This window comes from Nycticebus coucang, chromosome 8 (assembly GCF_027406575.1).
Source record: "Nycticebus coucang isolate mNycCou1 chromosome 8, mNycCou1.pri, whole genome shotgun sequence".
Lineage (NCBI taxonomy): Eukaryota > Metazoa > Chordata > Mammalia > Primates > Lorisidae > Nycticebus > Nycticebus coucang.
The window spans coordinates 89,887,470-89,903,847 of NC_069787.1; the positions used below are offsets into that span (position 1 = coordinate 89,887,470).

Below are 16,378 nucleotides of genomic sequence, written 5' to 3' on the forward strand. Positions count from 1 at the left end.
CCGGCAGTCCACCTACCTCGGCCTCCCAGAGTGCTAGGATTATAGGTGTGAGCCACCGTGCCCAGCTGCATAAGTCGTTGTTCAAACTATTCTGCATTTGCTTTAGATATCATGGGGGTTCTTTCATTTGTTTGTTTCCTAAACTTTGGTACCCATAAACCAACAAATATTTATTGAATCTACCTCCTATACAACCTGGCCTGGCTTTTGGGAATGAAAGAATGATTAAACACCGTTATGTCAAAACATGCATTCTACCTTAAAAGTTATGTGTGTAATGATATAATAAATGACATGGGAGCACAGAAAAGAGAGGGGAGGGAGTGACTGCTGAGGGAAGTTCCAAAGAGTTCCTAGAGGAGATAGTATTTGTATAAGATTTTGCCAGGGAGGGAAACTTGGCAATGTGAACATTTATGGCTTGTCTCCAGCACAGTAAGTAGTCAGAGTGGCCTGCTCAAGGCACAGGAGCTGAAACAGAGACAGGCTGAACCTTTCTTGAGGAGTATCAGCTGTATCTTTTTGGAAGTTGGAGCTGCATAGACTTTGAACCTAGACAGAATGTTAAGATCTGAGCTAAGAAGTGCTAGTGGGGATAGTGAGTGAGAGTTAGGATATGTTTCAGAACTACCATTGACAGTTTTGGGTGTCGGGTTGGATATGTGCTATGAAGGGAGGAAGCAGTCAGTTTGGGTACCAAGGTTTCTACCCTGAGAGACCAAAGATGGTTCTGTACACATCTAAGATGGAGAGAATAGAGGCCCAAGTAAAATGAATGAAATGCATTTTAGACACTAATCATTTTAAACTTCAAGAACCTTTGGGGAATAGATATCTAAGGCAGATATACCAAATAATTTATGTGGATATGCTGCTATGTCCCAGAAAGGATTGGAAGCTGCTAACCCATATACAATGTAAGAAGATTGAAATAGACAACTAAAATCAGAATAAAAGGAAAGTAAGAGTAGAACAGTAACAAGTGATTAAAAGCATATGCTATGGAGTTGGAATTCTGGCTGTCTGACCCTAGGGAGGTCAAATTTCTCTCTGTTCGTTTGTCACCTCTATAGAGATAACAGTACTGCTTATTTCATAAGGTTATTGTGAAGATGAACTGGGACTGCAGGGAGAGTGCCTAGAACACTATTTGGCACCTTATAATTCCTCAATACAAGTTAACTAGGACTAGTTCTAGGAGGCCAATTGAAAAGTTAGTACACAAAAGCCATAGCTAGTCTTACAGTGTGTGAACATGGGCCAAAAATTCAGTTACACACTGCCTGTTGCCAAAATAAAAAGCTGAATGATGAAAGCTCATGGCAGTTTACTTAAAAGCTTTTTGTGTAACTTCTTCTTTTTTTTTTTTTTTTTTTTGTAGAGACAGAGTCTCACTTTACTGCCCTCGGTAGAGTGCTGTGGCGTCACACGGCTTACAGCAACCTCCAGCTCTTGGGCTTATGTGATTCTCTTGCCTCAGCCTCCTGAGCAGCTGGGACTACAGGCGCCCGGCTATTTTTTGGTTGCAGTTTGGCCAGGGCTGGGTTTGAATCCACCACCCTCGGTATATGGGGCCGGCACCCTTATACTCACTGAGCCACAGGTGCCGCCCTTTGTGTAACTTCTTGTGACTAGGAATATTGAAGTAGTTTAGATTCAAATGGAATAGATCCATGAACAGCTAGTTCATATTCCTTTTGTACTTATTTTCTGTCTTTGTTGGCTAAAATTTACTTTTATGGTGATGGTTTATGAATTGTCATTCAATTTGTTTATACATCAGTGTTTTTCACCATTACCGATTCCCAGCCAGCACAGTAAATTGAGAGCCGTAAGTGAGATACAAATATAAAAACTGAAAGTGTATTGTTATTTGCAGTTTGGGTATGAATATCTATGTGGAAACTCCAAAATATCACCTGAATAGCTATTAGAATAATGAGTTTAGTAATCAGTTATAAATTAAGTCTTAAGAGTATTTATTGTATACCATCAGTAATTATTTAACAATATGCTACTCTGGAGGCTGAGGCAAGAGAATCACTTGAGCCCAAGAGTCTGAGGTTGCTGTGAGCTATGATGCCACAGTCTACCAGAGGTGACAAAGTGAGACTTTGTCTCAAAAACAAAAAAAAATAATAATGATAATGGAGCTAAAAACTTCCATTCTCAAAAACAATCTAAGGCAATAATATGTAATCTGTTAAGGACATAAAACTTTCCTAAGGGATATGAAAAGACATCGAGTATTTTAAAAAAGAATATCTTTACTATATATCAGGAATAATCATTTTAAAAACATAAATAGGATTTTTAATGAATATATAATAAAAGAATGAGTATAGGAGAAAGTGTGATATATCATTTTTTTAAGTGTGTGTAGTAGTATGTATGTGTATGTACTCATGTTTACATATACACACATGAATTTACATTTGAAAAGGAAAGAAAAGGGAGAATACCAGATTTTGCTCTGATTTTGTAGACATTCCACACACTGTATCCATAGGAATTATGTATGCAATCTGTAGGACTTCTAATTCTCTGTGTCACTTTCTATAAACAACTCCCTGAAATTTTGATGGCCTATGACAGTGAACTGTACAGCCTCTCCCCAACTATTTATAGATGTTTCCCTCTCAGTGTGTAAAGGACCCAACTGGTGAAACAGGTAAGCTCAGGATCTTTGCCCAGGAAAGAGAGATGAGGTATTTGAGAGCTGGTAGTGAGGGGAGAGTATAATTCAACTCTCAACTGGGATATCTAAATGAATTTACTATAATTGTATTAATCTCTAGACCTGTTCACCTAAATATTAACTCCCTGGTTTGTCTTGGAATAGATTTGCACACGGGCGAAAAAAAAAAAAAAGTTTATATTAAATTTTCTTAGCCTTCAAATAATTGCACATAATAATGATTTGGAAATCCTTATGGGAGTACTACAATTAAATTCTTTCTTTGTGTGGATTGTCTCCTAACAGAGGGATATGCTCTGTGAGGACCTGGCTCATGCCACTGAGCAGTTGAACATGCTCACAGAGGCCTCAACAAAACACTTGGGGCTGCTGCAGTCTGCTCAGGAAGAACTGACCAAGAAGGAGGCCCTGATCCAGGAACTTCAGCATAAGGTAGGATGCACAGAAGTGTCACTGAAGATGGGAAACAAGAGGGATGCACAGTGGGTTGTCATGACATTTTCTCTGTGTACCAAAGATAGGCTAATGGAGCATGTAGGCAATCTGGATTGTAGACTTGGAATCAGAATGACTTGGGTCTGCACACATGAATTGAAACTTGTTTGGCTGCCTCTGGGTCTTTGGCACACAGCAGCAAGTTCTAACCACTGTGGGGGCATTATGGCTAAATTTTATCATCTTTTTGGCAGCTGTTTTATATTTCATACTTTTTCCAAATTTTTTTTTTTTTTTTTTTTTTTTTTGGAGACGAGTCTCACTCTGTCGCCTAGGCTAGAGTGGCTGCCTAGCTCACAGCGGCCTCACTCTTGAGTTCAAGTGATCTTCCTGCCTCAGCTTCCCAAGTAGCTGAAACTACAGCTCCCCACCCCCACCCCCCGTCCCCATCAATGCTGGCTAACTTTTTCCACTTTTAGTAGAGATGGGGTCTTGTTCTTGCTTAGGCTGGTCTCGAACTCCTGAACTTAAGATGTCCTCTGGCCTCAGTCTCTCAGTGCTAGGATTACAGGGCATGAGCCACCGTGCCTAGCCCTCAAATGACTGTTACTACTTTTGAAACTTAAAAATAAATTTTTTAAGGTGTATATTTGTGAGAGAAAAGGAGAAGATTGGCTTATGGTAGCAACCAAATTGGACATACACAAAAAGCAGCCCTCAGTTCACATTTTATCACTTTAAAAAGTGGTTTTTGGTGCTCTGGTTGAAGACGAAATCCACTGAAGAGGGAAGATCTGAGTCTTTAGTACCCCGTGTGCCAGCACAGAAAGGGCTCTGGAAAAGCCTCTATAATATCTATAGACACCCCCCTCTGAAAATTAAGTGGGCTTGGATTTGGACATTCTCAGTGGAACGGGTTAAAGGCTTATGGGACCACAAAGAGATGTTTAGGTAGTTGATAGATCCCACAATTTAACTTGATTCCTAGATGCAAGCTGGATTCATCTGATACTAGAGAAGTAAAGTTTCAAGGGACCAAAACCAGATCTGAATCTCACTTTTCTAGTCCGGACCTCTTCAGTGCTTGGATGTACAATAGCTGATGACTGCGTTTTTCTTTTATGCATGAAGGTAGATGATTTAAAGATGGAAGCTGACTTTTCTCATAAAATGGTTTTATACAGTTGACTTGCAAAAATGTAAGAGATGACAAGGGAGGACGGTGCCTGTGGCTCCGTGGGTAGGGCACTGGCCCCATATACTGAGGGTGGCGGGTTCAAACCTGGCCCCGGCCAAACTGCAACAGAAAAATAGCTGGGCGTTGTGGCGGGCACCTGTGGTCTCAGCTACTCGGGAGGCTGAGGCAAGAGAATCGCCTAAGCCCAGGAGTTGGAGGTTACTGGTTACTGTGAGCTGTATGACGCCATGCACTCTACTGAGGCGACAAAATGAGACCCTGTCTCTAAAAAAAAAAAAAGAGAGAGAGATGACAAAGGAAAGAATAAAATCGTATTTAAATTTTCTTCTGTTAGTCTTAGATCTTTTGTTAGATTGTAAGCTCTGAGAAAGCAGAATACCTTCCTTATCCCTAATGCCTCCTAGAACAGATATTTTAAAAATATTTGAAGTTAATTGAATTGAAATCTCCATTTTTCTTTTCTTTTTTTTTTTTTTTTGAGGCACAGTCTCTGGCTGTTGCCCTATATGGAGTGCTGTAACGTTATGCTCATGGTAGCCTCAGACTCTTGGGCTCGGGCGATCCTCTTGCCTCAGCTTTTCTATTTTTGGAAGCAATGGGGTTTCGTTTTTGCTTAGGCTGGTCTCTACTCAAACTCATGAGCTCAGGCAATCCACCCTCCTTGACTCAAACCGCGAGCTCAGGCAGTCCACCCACCTCGGCCTCTCAGAGTGCTGGGATTACAGGCATGAGCCACCGCACTGGGTCTTTTTTCCTTTTTAATTTTCTGGAAATGGCAAACATCTTAATGGCCATTCATCAAGGCATTTATATAGAGTAACTAGGACTCAAATCTTGATTCTTCTTCTTATTATTTTTTTTTGAGATAAGAGTCTTACTATGTCGCCCTTGGTAGAGCCATTGGCATCACAGCTCACAGCAACCTCTTACTCTTGGGCTCAAGCAATTCTCTTGCCTCAGCCTCCTAAGTAGCTGGGACTACAGGTGCCTGCCACAGTGCATGGCTATTTTTTTGGTTGTAGTTGTCATTGCTGTTTGGCAGGCCCAGGCTGGGTTTGAACCCACCGGCTCTGGTATATGTGGCTGCCACCCTATACAGGCGCCACGTCCATTTTGCTTTTTATATGTTGATCTTGTATCATGCAATTTTATTGTATTTATTAGTTCTAATAGTTTTTAATGGATTCCTTAGGATTTTCTGTATATAAGATTTGTTGTCTACAAATACAGTTTTAATTCTTCCTTTCCAGTCTGGGTCCTTTCTTTCTTTTGCTTACTTGCTCTGGCTTGAACTGCTAGTACATGTTACTAGAAGTGGCAAGAGCAGATAGCCTATTCTTATTCTTTTTTTTTTTTTTTTAAGAATTTGACTGATTGATTTTATATCTTTTTTTTTTTTGTAGAGACAGAGTCTCACTTTATGGCCCTTGGTAGAGTGCCCTGGCCTCACACAGCTCACAGCAACCTCCAACTCCTGGGCTTAAGCGATTCTCTTGCCTCAGCCTCCCGAGCAGCTGGGACTACAGGCACCTGCCACAATGCCCGGCTATTTTTTTTTTTTTTTTTTTTTTTGGTTGTAGTTTGGCCCGGGCCGGGTTCAAACCCGCCACCCTCGGTATATGGGGCCGGCGCCTTACCGACTGAGCCACAGGCGCCGCCCGATTTTATATCTTATTTATTTATTTCGAGACAGAGTCTCACTTTGTCGCCTCCTGTAGAGTGCTATGGCATTATAGCTCACAGCAACCTCAAATTCTTAAGCTCAAGTAATTCTCTTGCCTCAGCCTCCGAAGTAGGTGGGATTACAGGCACCCACCTCAACACCTGGCTATTTTTTTGTTGCAATTGTCATTGTTTAGCAGGCCCAGGTCACATTCGAATCCACCAGCCTCAGTGTATGTGGCTAGTGCCCTAACCACTGAGCTACGGGCACCAAGACTCAAACTTTGATTCTGATGCAAATTATATAAATAAATATGTAAAACTATCTGATTATTTATCAGTATACTTAAAACTAATAATATCTGATTATGCAAAGAAGCTACAAAGAGACCCATTGTGGTGGCTCACGCTTGTGGTCCTGGCACTTTGGGAGGCTGAGGTGGGCAGATTGCTTGAGCTCAGGAGTTGGCGACCAGCCTGAGTGGGAGCAGGGCATGGTCTCTACTAAAAATAGAAAAAAACTGGCTGGCACTGTAGCAGGTGCCTGTAATCTCAGCTAGTTGGTAGGCTGAGGCAAGTGGACCTCTTGAGCCTCGGGAACTGAGGGAACTGAGGTAGCCGCGAGCTATAATGATGCCATAGCACTCAACCTGAGGGTGACTGATTGAAACTCTGTCTCCAAAAAAAAAAGAAGAAGCAATGACTGCCAAATTATTTTTGTGAGGAATAGATAGGTAGTAGCATACTGTCATTTAAAAAGAAATCTTTTATTATGGACATTTTATTTATATTCGTACTAGATGTTTATCATTGATTTAAACTGCATATTCTTGTATGGTTAAAAAGTGGTTATTTCTGGCTCAGCACCTGTGGCTCAAGCGGCTAAGGCGCCAGCCACATATACCTGACCTGGCAGGTTCGAATCCAGCCCAGCCCCGCCAAACAACAATCACGGCTGCAACCAAAAAATAGCCGGGCATTGTGGCAGGCGCCTGTAGTCCCAGCTACTTGGGAGGCAGAGGCAGGAGAATTGCTTGAGCCCGGGAGTTGAAGGTTGCTTTGAGCTGTGATGCCACAACACTCTACCCAGGGCGACAGCTTGAGGCTCTATCTCAAAAAAAAAAAAAGTGGTTATTTCTATGGCTGAGGGCAGTGACTCACGCCTGTAATCCTAGCATTCTGGGAGGCTGAGATGGGCGGATTCCCTGAGCTCACAGGTTCGAGACCAGCCTGAGCCAGAGTGAGACCTAGTCTCTAAAAATAGCTGGGTGTTGTGGCAGACCCCTGTAATCCCAGGCTGAGACAAGAGAATTGTTTGAGCCTAGGAGTTTGAGGTTGCTGTGACAGGCTATGGTGCCATGGCACTCTACCAAGGGCCACAACAAGACTCTGCAAAAAAAAGAAGTGGTTATTTCTGCTTGATATTTAATGTTATAATCTCAATTGTTCTGGCTAAATTGTACTGCCCTATATTCTGTATTTTCATCCATGATAATATATTTAACATTCAAGGGGTACAAAATAAAAATGCAAATATTAGAAGTCTGGTATACATTACTGTTTTTTGGAATGAGATTTAATACTAGTGCTTTTATCAGAATCTCATGAATAGTATGCAACTGCAATAACTTCTGTTGGCCAGAATATGAAATATGAAACCTATTTTTCACTGGGCACAGTGGCTTATGCCTGTAATTCCAGCACTTTGAGAAGCTGAGACATGAGAATTGCTTGAGGACAGGAGTTTGAGACCTGGACAACATAGTGAGATCCCTGTGTCTAGAAAATAAAAAAAAATCAGCGCTCCTATAGTCCTAGTTACTGGGGAGGCTGAGGGTAGATGATCACTTGAGCCCAGGAATTTGAGGTTGCAGTGAACTGTGATGATGCCACTGACCCTGGGTGATAGAGTAAACCCCTGTTTCTAAACAAAATAAAACAAAATTCTTTCTTTTGATTAAGATTCTTAGTCCAGGTGCAGTGGCTCATGCCTGTGTCCTAGTACTCCAAAGTGGGATTGTTGCATTATTTATTGTCTTGAAGAATCTTCATACCATTTTCCATAATAACTGTACTAATTTACATTCCCAACAGTGTAGAAGGGTTCCCTTTTCTCCATATCCTCACCAACATTGATGTTTCATTTTTTTCTGTTATAATCATTCTGATATGCATGAAGTGATATCTCATTGTGATTTGGTTGTGTTTCCCTGATGATTGGTGGTGGGAAAGCTTGTCTTTTGAATTGGATCATGTGCCCCATATTCTAACTTATAACTTTGTATCTGCTCAATTTTCCCAGTTAAACCAAAAGAAAGAGGAAGTAGAACAGAGGAAGAATGAATACAACTTCAAGATGAGACAGCTAGAGCATGTGATGGATTCCGCTGCTGAAGCTCCCCAGGTACTTTTCAGAAAAGGAGTACATTGCAAGAGGAATAAACAGTTTTATCAGTGATAAAAGTTTGGAAATTACTAAGAGCATAGCTTTGTTTTTGTTTCTGTTTTTCTTAAGAAAATTTGCACTGGCCAGGTGTGTTGGCTTATACCAATAATCCTAGTACTCTGGGAGGCCGAGACAGGTGGATTGCTTGAGCTCATGAGTTCAAGACCAGCCTGAGTAAGAGCAAGACCCCGTATCTACTAAAAATAGAAAAAACTGAGGCAAGAGGATCACTTGAGCCCAAGAGTTGGAGGTTGCTGTGAGCTATGATGATGCTATGGTACTCTACCCAGAGTGACAGCTTGAGACTCTGTCTCAAAAAATAAAAGAAAAAAGAAAAATTTCACTAATAACCTCTGTCTGCTTTTTATTTGATAAAGATAGCAGTCTTCTGTTGTTTTACTTGGACAGGAATTAGAATAATAAGCTAAATAGCCTGAGCGTTTTTCCTCTGCGCTTGACATACACATTTCAAATGAAACCTTTCTAACATCATTTAACTGGGTATTCAAATAAGGTATCATTTTATTTTATTTTAGAGTCCTAAATCACCACCTCCTTTTCCAACACATTTGGCAAAACTCCTGGAAACACAAGAACAAGAGATAGAAGACGGAAGAGCTTCTAAGACTTCTTTGGAACGCCTTGTAACAATGCTGAATGAAGATAGAGAAGTCAAAAACGCTGAAATCCTCAGAATGAAGGTATTTGGTCTTTTTTTTCAGGTTTTTTTTTGATACTGGGAACTCTTGGGCTCAAGCGATCCCCTGCCTCAGCCTCCAACTGACTGGGACTACAGGCTGTGCCACGATGCTCAGCCCTGGAGGTTCCCAGGGTAGCTGGTTTATTTTATAGAACTTTTCATTGCATACATAACCAAGTCCGTAACCATTCTCTCCTTGGCCCATTTGGTTTTTACAAGATGATATTATAGTTATCTCAGTATAGTTTTAAATTTGTATTTCCCTTATAAGGAGTAAAATTGAACATCTTTTGTTTTTCTGTGAACTATGTCTATTGTTAGACATTTTCTTATTGATTTATAAGCATTCTTCATATGTCAGAGATGTTTCAGTCTTATCATAAATTTAAAATTCTTTTCTTGTTTGCCATTTCTTTACACTTCCTCATAGTGTTTTGTTCCAGTTACTCAGGGTTATGGTGTTTGTGAGTGGCAGGGTGTGGATATAGTTTAGGGCTGGGGTGTGTGTGGTGGAGTGTGTCAGGGATCCTCAAACTTTTTAAATAGGGGGCCAATTCACTGTTCCTCAGACCATTGGAGGGCTGGACTATAGTTTAAAAAAAAAATAACTATGGGGCAGCGCCTGTGGCTCAGTGAGTAGGGCGCCAGCCCCATATGCCGAGGGTGGCGGGTTCAAACCCAGCCCAGGCCAAACTGCAACAACAACAAAAAATAGCCGGGCGTTGTGGCAGGCGCCAGTAGTCCCAGCTGCTTGGGAGGCTGAGGCAAGAGAATCGCATAAGCCCAGAAGTTGGAGGTTGCTGTGAGCCGTGTGACTTGATGGTACTCTACCCGAGGGCGGTACAGTGAGACTCTGTCTCTACAAAAAAAAAAACAAAACTATGAACAAATTCCTATGCACACTGCACATATCTTATTTTGAAGTAAAAAATAAAATGGGAACAAATTCAATCACACCGCCTCATGTGGCCGCGGGCTGTAGTTTGAGGACCCCTGGCAGGTAGGTGGTGTGCAGGTGCATGGGGATTGGGCCTTTGTGGTGCTCTACAGAAGAGAGCACTTAGCCTGTGAAGTCATTGCTCTGCAGTGAATTTTTGTTTAGGAACATAATTAACTCACTTTCATCAAATGATGTCAAGTATGTAAAGACAGTGTCACTCTTAAGTTTTGTTTCTCAGGGAGAGGATCATCCCTAACCTTTTCCTTTAGGGCTGTTCTCAGTATGCTGTCTCAGGAATGTGGCTGTTATCTAGAATGGCATGATCTTGAAACTTGGAAGAAATTAGATCAGGTTAAAAGAAATCAGACAATGGGCAAACAAATCCAAACCAACATTCCTTGCAGCCAATTGTTTATTTCTTCTGGGTGGTTATGCTTATAATTTTCAGGTTATAATCCAATTAAATTTTTTGTTTGTGTGTGTATGGAGGGGGGTTGTTTGTTTGTTTGAGATGGGGTTTCTTTCTGTCTCCCCCAGGCTCGAGTGCAATGGCTTCATCATAGCTCACTGCAACCTTAAACTCCTGGGCCTAAGAGATCCTCCTGCCTCAGCCTCTTGAGTAGCTGTGACTACAATTGTGTGTCATCAAGCCCACTTAATTTTTGTACTTCTGTAGAGATGGGGGTCTCCCTATGATGCTCAGGCTGCAATTAAGTACTTTGAGGGATGGCTGTAGCATCAGTTTTTGTTTATTAGTTTTATTTAGAGTCTATTAAATAAAAACAAATATAGTAGTTGAGAATATGAGAATATTTATCACAGTAGAGACTTTTTGACTTTTTTTATTTTTTTGAGACAGAGTCTCATTTTGTCCCCCTTGGTAGAGTGCTGTACTGTCACAGCTCACAGCAACCTCCAGAGCTTGGGCTTAGGCAATTCTCTTTCCTTAGCCTCTTGAGTAGCTGGGACTACAGGTACCCGCCACAACACCAGCTATTTTGTTGTTGTTGTTGTTGTTGCAGTTTTTAGCTGGGGCTGGATTTGAACCTGCCACCCTCTGGTATATGGGGCCAGCGTCCCACTCCTTGAGCCACAGGCACCACCACACCCAGCTATTTTTTGTTGCAGTTTGGCTAGGGCCAGGTTCAAACCTGCCACCCTCAGTATATGGGGCCAGTGCCCTATTCACTGAGCCACAGGTGCTGCCTGACATCTATTTTTATAAAGGAATTTCAAGCTATGAGACACTATGAACATAGTCATGAATCACAGTTCTAAGCTTCCAAGAGCTCATCGCAGTCTACTTTCATCAGCAATACTCAGGGCAGTGTTCTGTGTAAGAGCTTAAGAGAATAAGCTCTTGGTTATGGCCTTGGGGAGCTAAATAATACACTATAATGTACTTTTTGTTTTGTTTTGTCTTGTTTTATTATTTCACTAGATTCAGGGAGCTCAAGTATTTTTTGTTATGTGGATGAATTGTATCATGCAGAAGTCAGGGCTTTTAGGGTACCTGTCTCTGGAGTAATGAACATTGTACCTGATAGGTAATTTTTTTTTTGGTCCTTTACCCCATTCTCATTGTCCCTGTCTTTTTAGTTTGTAATGTCTGTCACACCACTTGATGACCCCTTACACCACTTTATATACCCCTTATTTAGCTCCCATTTGTAAGTCAGAACATGAGGTATTGGTTCTTCTATTCCTGAGATACTTCACTTATGATTGTAGTTTCCAGTTCTATACAAGTTGCTGCAAAACAGATGATTTCATTACTTTTTGTGGCTGAGTAGTACTTCTGGTACAGTGAAATATGTATGCATACCACAGTTTTTTTATCCATTCATCAGTTGATGGGCACTTAGGTTGATTTCGTATCTTTGCAATTGTGAATTCTGCTGTGATAAATATTCAGGTGCAAGTGTGTTTGTTGTAAAATGACTTCATTTCCTTTGGGTAGAAACCCAGTAGTATGATTGCTGGATCAAATAGTAAGTCTACTTTTACTTCTTTGAGGAATCTCCATACTGTTTTTCGTAGAGGTTATATTAGTTTACATTCCCACCAGCAGTGTAACACATACCTTTTCCCTGCATCTGCAGCATCTATTGCTTTTTGCCTTTTTAATAATGTCCATTCTGACGAGTGAGGTAGTATCTCATTGTGGTTTTAATTTGCATTTCCCTGATGATTAATGATGCTAAGCATATTTTTATATATTTCTTTTGAGAAAAATTTGTTCATGCTTTTTGCCCACTTTTTTTTTTTTTTTTTTTTTTTTTGCAGTTTTTGGCTGGGGTTGGGTTTGAACCCACCACCTCTGGCATATGGGGCCGGCACCCTATACTCCTTTGAGCCACAGGTGCCACCCTTTTGCCTACTTTTGATGGGGTTATTTGTGTTTTTCTTGCTGATGTGTTCGAGTTCTTTGTAGATTCTGGATATTAGTGCTTTGTAGGATGTATAGTTTTTGTGAATATTTTCTCCCATTCTGTAGGTTATCTGATTTACTCTATTATTCCTTTGTTGTGTATAATCTTTTTAGTTAAATTAAGTTCCATTCATTTATTTTTGTTAGTGCTGTATTTACTTTTGGAGTCTTAAGTCATAAATCCTTATAGTATAGTGTTTTAAAAGACATGATTTAATATGTTATTAGGAACAGTTGTGTGAAATGGAAAACCTACGCCTGGAATCTCAGCAGTTACGAGAGAAAAACTGGCTCCTACAAGGTCAGCTGGATGATCTTAAAAGACAAAAGGACAACAGGTGAGAAGGAGCCACCAGAACTCTAAATCTTGACCTGCTGGGTATAGTTAAATGAATGAGGTTAGAATGGGTTACACAAAAGTATATGATGTTTTTCACTAATCTCAGAGATGCTCCATCAGTTGATTTTGAAGCCTATTTGATCTGTTAACCCTTGCATTTCTTCTGCTTTGTTGCCTTTGTTTTTTTTTGTTTGTTTGTTTGTAGAGACAGAGTCTCACTTTACTGCCCTCGGTAGAGTGCCGTGGCGTCACACGGCTCACAGCAACCTCCAGCTCTTGGGCTTACGTGATTCTCTTGTCTCAGCCTCCGGAGCAGCTGGGACTACAGGCGCCCGCCACAACGCTCGGCTATTTTTTTTGTTGTTGTTGCAGTTTGGCCGGGGCTAGGTTTGAACCCGCCACCCTTGGCATATGGGGCCGGCGCCCCACTCACTGAGCCACAGGCGCCGCCCTGTTGCCTTTGTTGTAAAGCTATTGAAATGAATTTAAAATGTATGAAATATTGAGCCAAATGACTTCTATTTAAAAAAAAAGTTAAGGAGTAGATAGTCAATAAGACAAGGTTCAAGAACCCTGCAGAAAAGGGAGAATTTCCTACTGTTGGCTCTGGCTCTAACCCATGCTTCAGGGAAAGCTCCTGGGCAGGACAAGGAGAAACCCTTAGCATTTTACAGGGGAGCATTCCCTTGAATTTAGACATCTCTATGTATGTGGTTTGGCATCAACTAAGGCGGTTTTCTGGTTGTGTTTGCTTAATGGTATAGCATAGGGTCAAGAGCAACCACATCCAGATTTAATGTCCTGTCTTTTACACTTAAAAGTCTTGTGGGCTTAGCTCAAGTGCCTAAGGTGCCAGCCACGTACACCAGAGCTGGCAGGTTCAAATCCAGCCTGGGCCTGCCAAACAACAGTGACAACTACAACCAAAAAATAGCCGGGTGTTGTGGCGGGCGCCTGTAGTCCCAGGTACTTGGGAGGCAGAGGCAGGAGAATCACTTGAGCCCAGGAGTTGGAGGTTGCTATGAGCTGTGATGTCATAGCACTCTACCCAGGCGACAGCTTGAGGCTTTGTCTCAAAAAAAAAGTCTGTGATTTTGGACATACTTTTGTTTTTTTTTTTTTTTTTTTTTTTGGTTTTTGGCCGGGGCTGGGTTTGAACCTGCCACCTCCGGCATATGGGACCGGCGCCCTACTCCTTGAGCCACAGGCGCCGCTAGATTTTGGACATACTTTTAAGCTCTTGGTGCCTCAGTTTTCTTAGCAACAAAATAAAGAAAATAATAATTTCCTCAAAGGTGTTTTAAAGTTTGAAAATAACATGTATAAAGTGCCAGTTATAGTGGTTGAGTAGCATTCAATAAAAGTTATCAAGTCCCCAAAGTAGAATTAGGATTCTGCCTATTGTTAACTTTGTAAATGAGGGATTGGAGATCAGTGTAGCCAATAAAATTTTGCAGAAAGTTGAATTGAGTCAAAGAGGAGATTCTGGGATAGAAGATCTTACTGAATTCCATTTCCAAGATTGGGAGTGTCTGCTGTCCATGATATTGCCAGAACGTCTTTGATAGAAGCTTTTCCCTCCTGTAGCTCCCCAGCCCTGTCAGAAGCATCCCTGAGATGCATTGTTCAAATGAGACAACAGAGATTTAAGGGTGGTAGTTTAGGTGGCTATGCTAGCAGTCTCTTCCTAAATGATTCTCTTCAAATTTTAGTATCAGAAATCTGATTTAGTAGGGCTGGAGTGGAGTCCATAAATCTGCATTTTTAAATAAGCAACACCCTCACCTTCTAGATCAGTGGTTCTCAATCTTCCTAATGCCAAGATATATTTTCATTGTTACAAAGGGGTCGTGACCCACAGGTTGTGAACCACTATTCTAGATGATTCTGATGCAGGTAGTGCACAGATTGTTCGTCTAGTTTCCATATGCCCCATCCCCATGTCCAGTCATATTAAAAGCCTTGTATTTAGTACACAAAAGAAAAATGCTGTCTTTTGTCAAGAGTTAGTGTGAGCACAATTAGAAATACTTTATTTAGAGATACATTGTTACATTGTTAGCTTGCTACTTTTGTCCCTGGATGTAATGTCCTTAAAATATCTCTTCACACTGCTGTCATGTCTAAGTCAGAGTCTCTTAGCCCCAATAGCTGCAGAACTGTTCATGGGACAATTGAGCTTTGAAGCAACTGAAGAGAATCTGAGGAGCTGTGTTGTGCAATGGGGAGCGCTTGTGGGCTGTGTGGTAATGGGCGGTCCCAACACCAAGTGCTCCAGAGGCTTTGGTTTGTCACGTATGCCATTGTGGAAGAGGTAGCCACGAACCACGGCCACACAGGGAGTGTAGAAGAGTTGTGAAACCAAAGAGAACACTCTCAAGGGAAGATTCTCAAAAAATAAGTGCTCACTTAACTGTGAAAAATAATCTTTGTTGGTGGCATTACAGAAAACCCTGAAGGACATCACCTAAGAGATTATTCTGAATAGTATGGGAAAACCAAGGTAATGGAAATCATGACTGACTGAGGAGTGGCAAGAAGATTTGGCTTGGCACCTGTAGCTCAGTGGTGAGAGCACAGGTCACATACACCTGGGCTGGTGGGTTCAAACCTGCTTAAAAAAAAAAGACAACAACGACAACAAAATGGCTGGGCATTGTGGCAGGTGCCAGTAGTCCCAGCGACTTGGGAGGCTGAGGCAAGAGAATCACCAAGAGTTGGAGGTTTCTGTGAGCTGTGACATCATGGCACTCTACCAGGCGACATAATAAGACTGTCTCCAAAAAAAAAAAAAAAAAAGAGCTTACTTTTGTAACCTATGACAGCTCTAACTCAGTGGATAAGTTTGTCATTCAAAATTACCATAAAGTACAGGGCCACAACCGTGAAGTATAAAGAAAGCCCTGTCAAACAAACAAGTGGCCAGCTTCACTCATCCAGAGAGGTTGGGGTGGTTGTGGAAGTGGTGTTGGTGGCAATGGAGGAAACCTCAGTGGTGATGGTAGCTTTGGTGGCAGCCGTGGTGGTAGTGGATATAGTTGGTGGCAGTGGAGATGGTTATAATGGATTTGGTAATGATGGAAGCAATTTTGGAGGCGATGGAAGCTACAATGATTTTGGCGAGGAGAAGAAACTTTGGAGTCAGACTTTCTGGCCCCATTGGTTGTAGTGGCCATTAGTTTACCAAACCAACTATGAAATCAAGGGGGCTAAGGTGTTCAAGAGTTACCAATGTCAAAGTGGAGTCATTTAGATCAAAACTGTAACAAAATGGAATCAGAAGACCGCAAAGAAGCAGCACTCACTGCACATGCCCATAACATACCTTGTCACAAGACATTCCTGCAAGTTCCACATGCCCCACTCCTGTATGAACCCTGTACCAGAGCGTATCACAGGAAATTCCTCAGGCCTGCGGTGTTTCAGATAAGCTGCTGCACCAGGAGTTACCTAGCAACAGCTGTCTACACCAGTGAACAAATACCAACTTCTGTAGTGAGCTTTTGTGATCAGTGAACTTTATTTTAA

General features: G+C 41.5%; 1 protein-coding gene across 1 annotated transcript in view; it reads left to right on the forward strand.

Moving 5' to 3' along the window:
* KIF15 (kinesin family member 15) overlaps nt 1-16,378 on the forward strand; it is a 95,899-nt gene that overhangs the window by 69,667 nt on the left and 9,854 nt on the right. The window contains exons 27-30 of the mRNA XM_053599409.1: nt 2,984-3,130; nt 8,296-8,397; nt 8,976-9,140; nt 12,739-12,848. Coding sequence (XP_053455384.1) covers nt 2,984-3,130; nt 8,296-8,397; nt 8,976-9,140; nt 12,739-12,848 — 524 coding nt within the window. The remainder of the gene's footprint in view (nt 1-2,983; nt 3,131-8,295; nt 8,398-8,975; nt 9,141-12,738; nt 12,849-16,378) is intronic.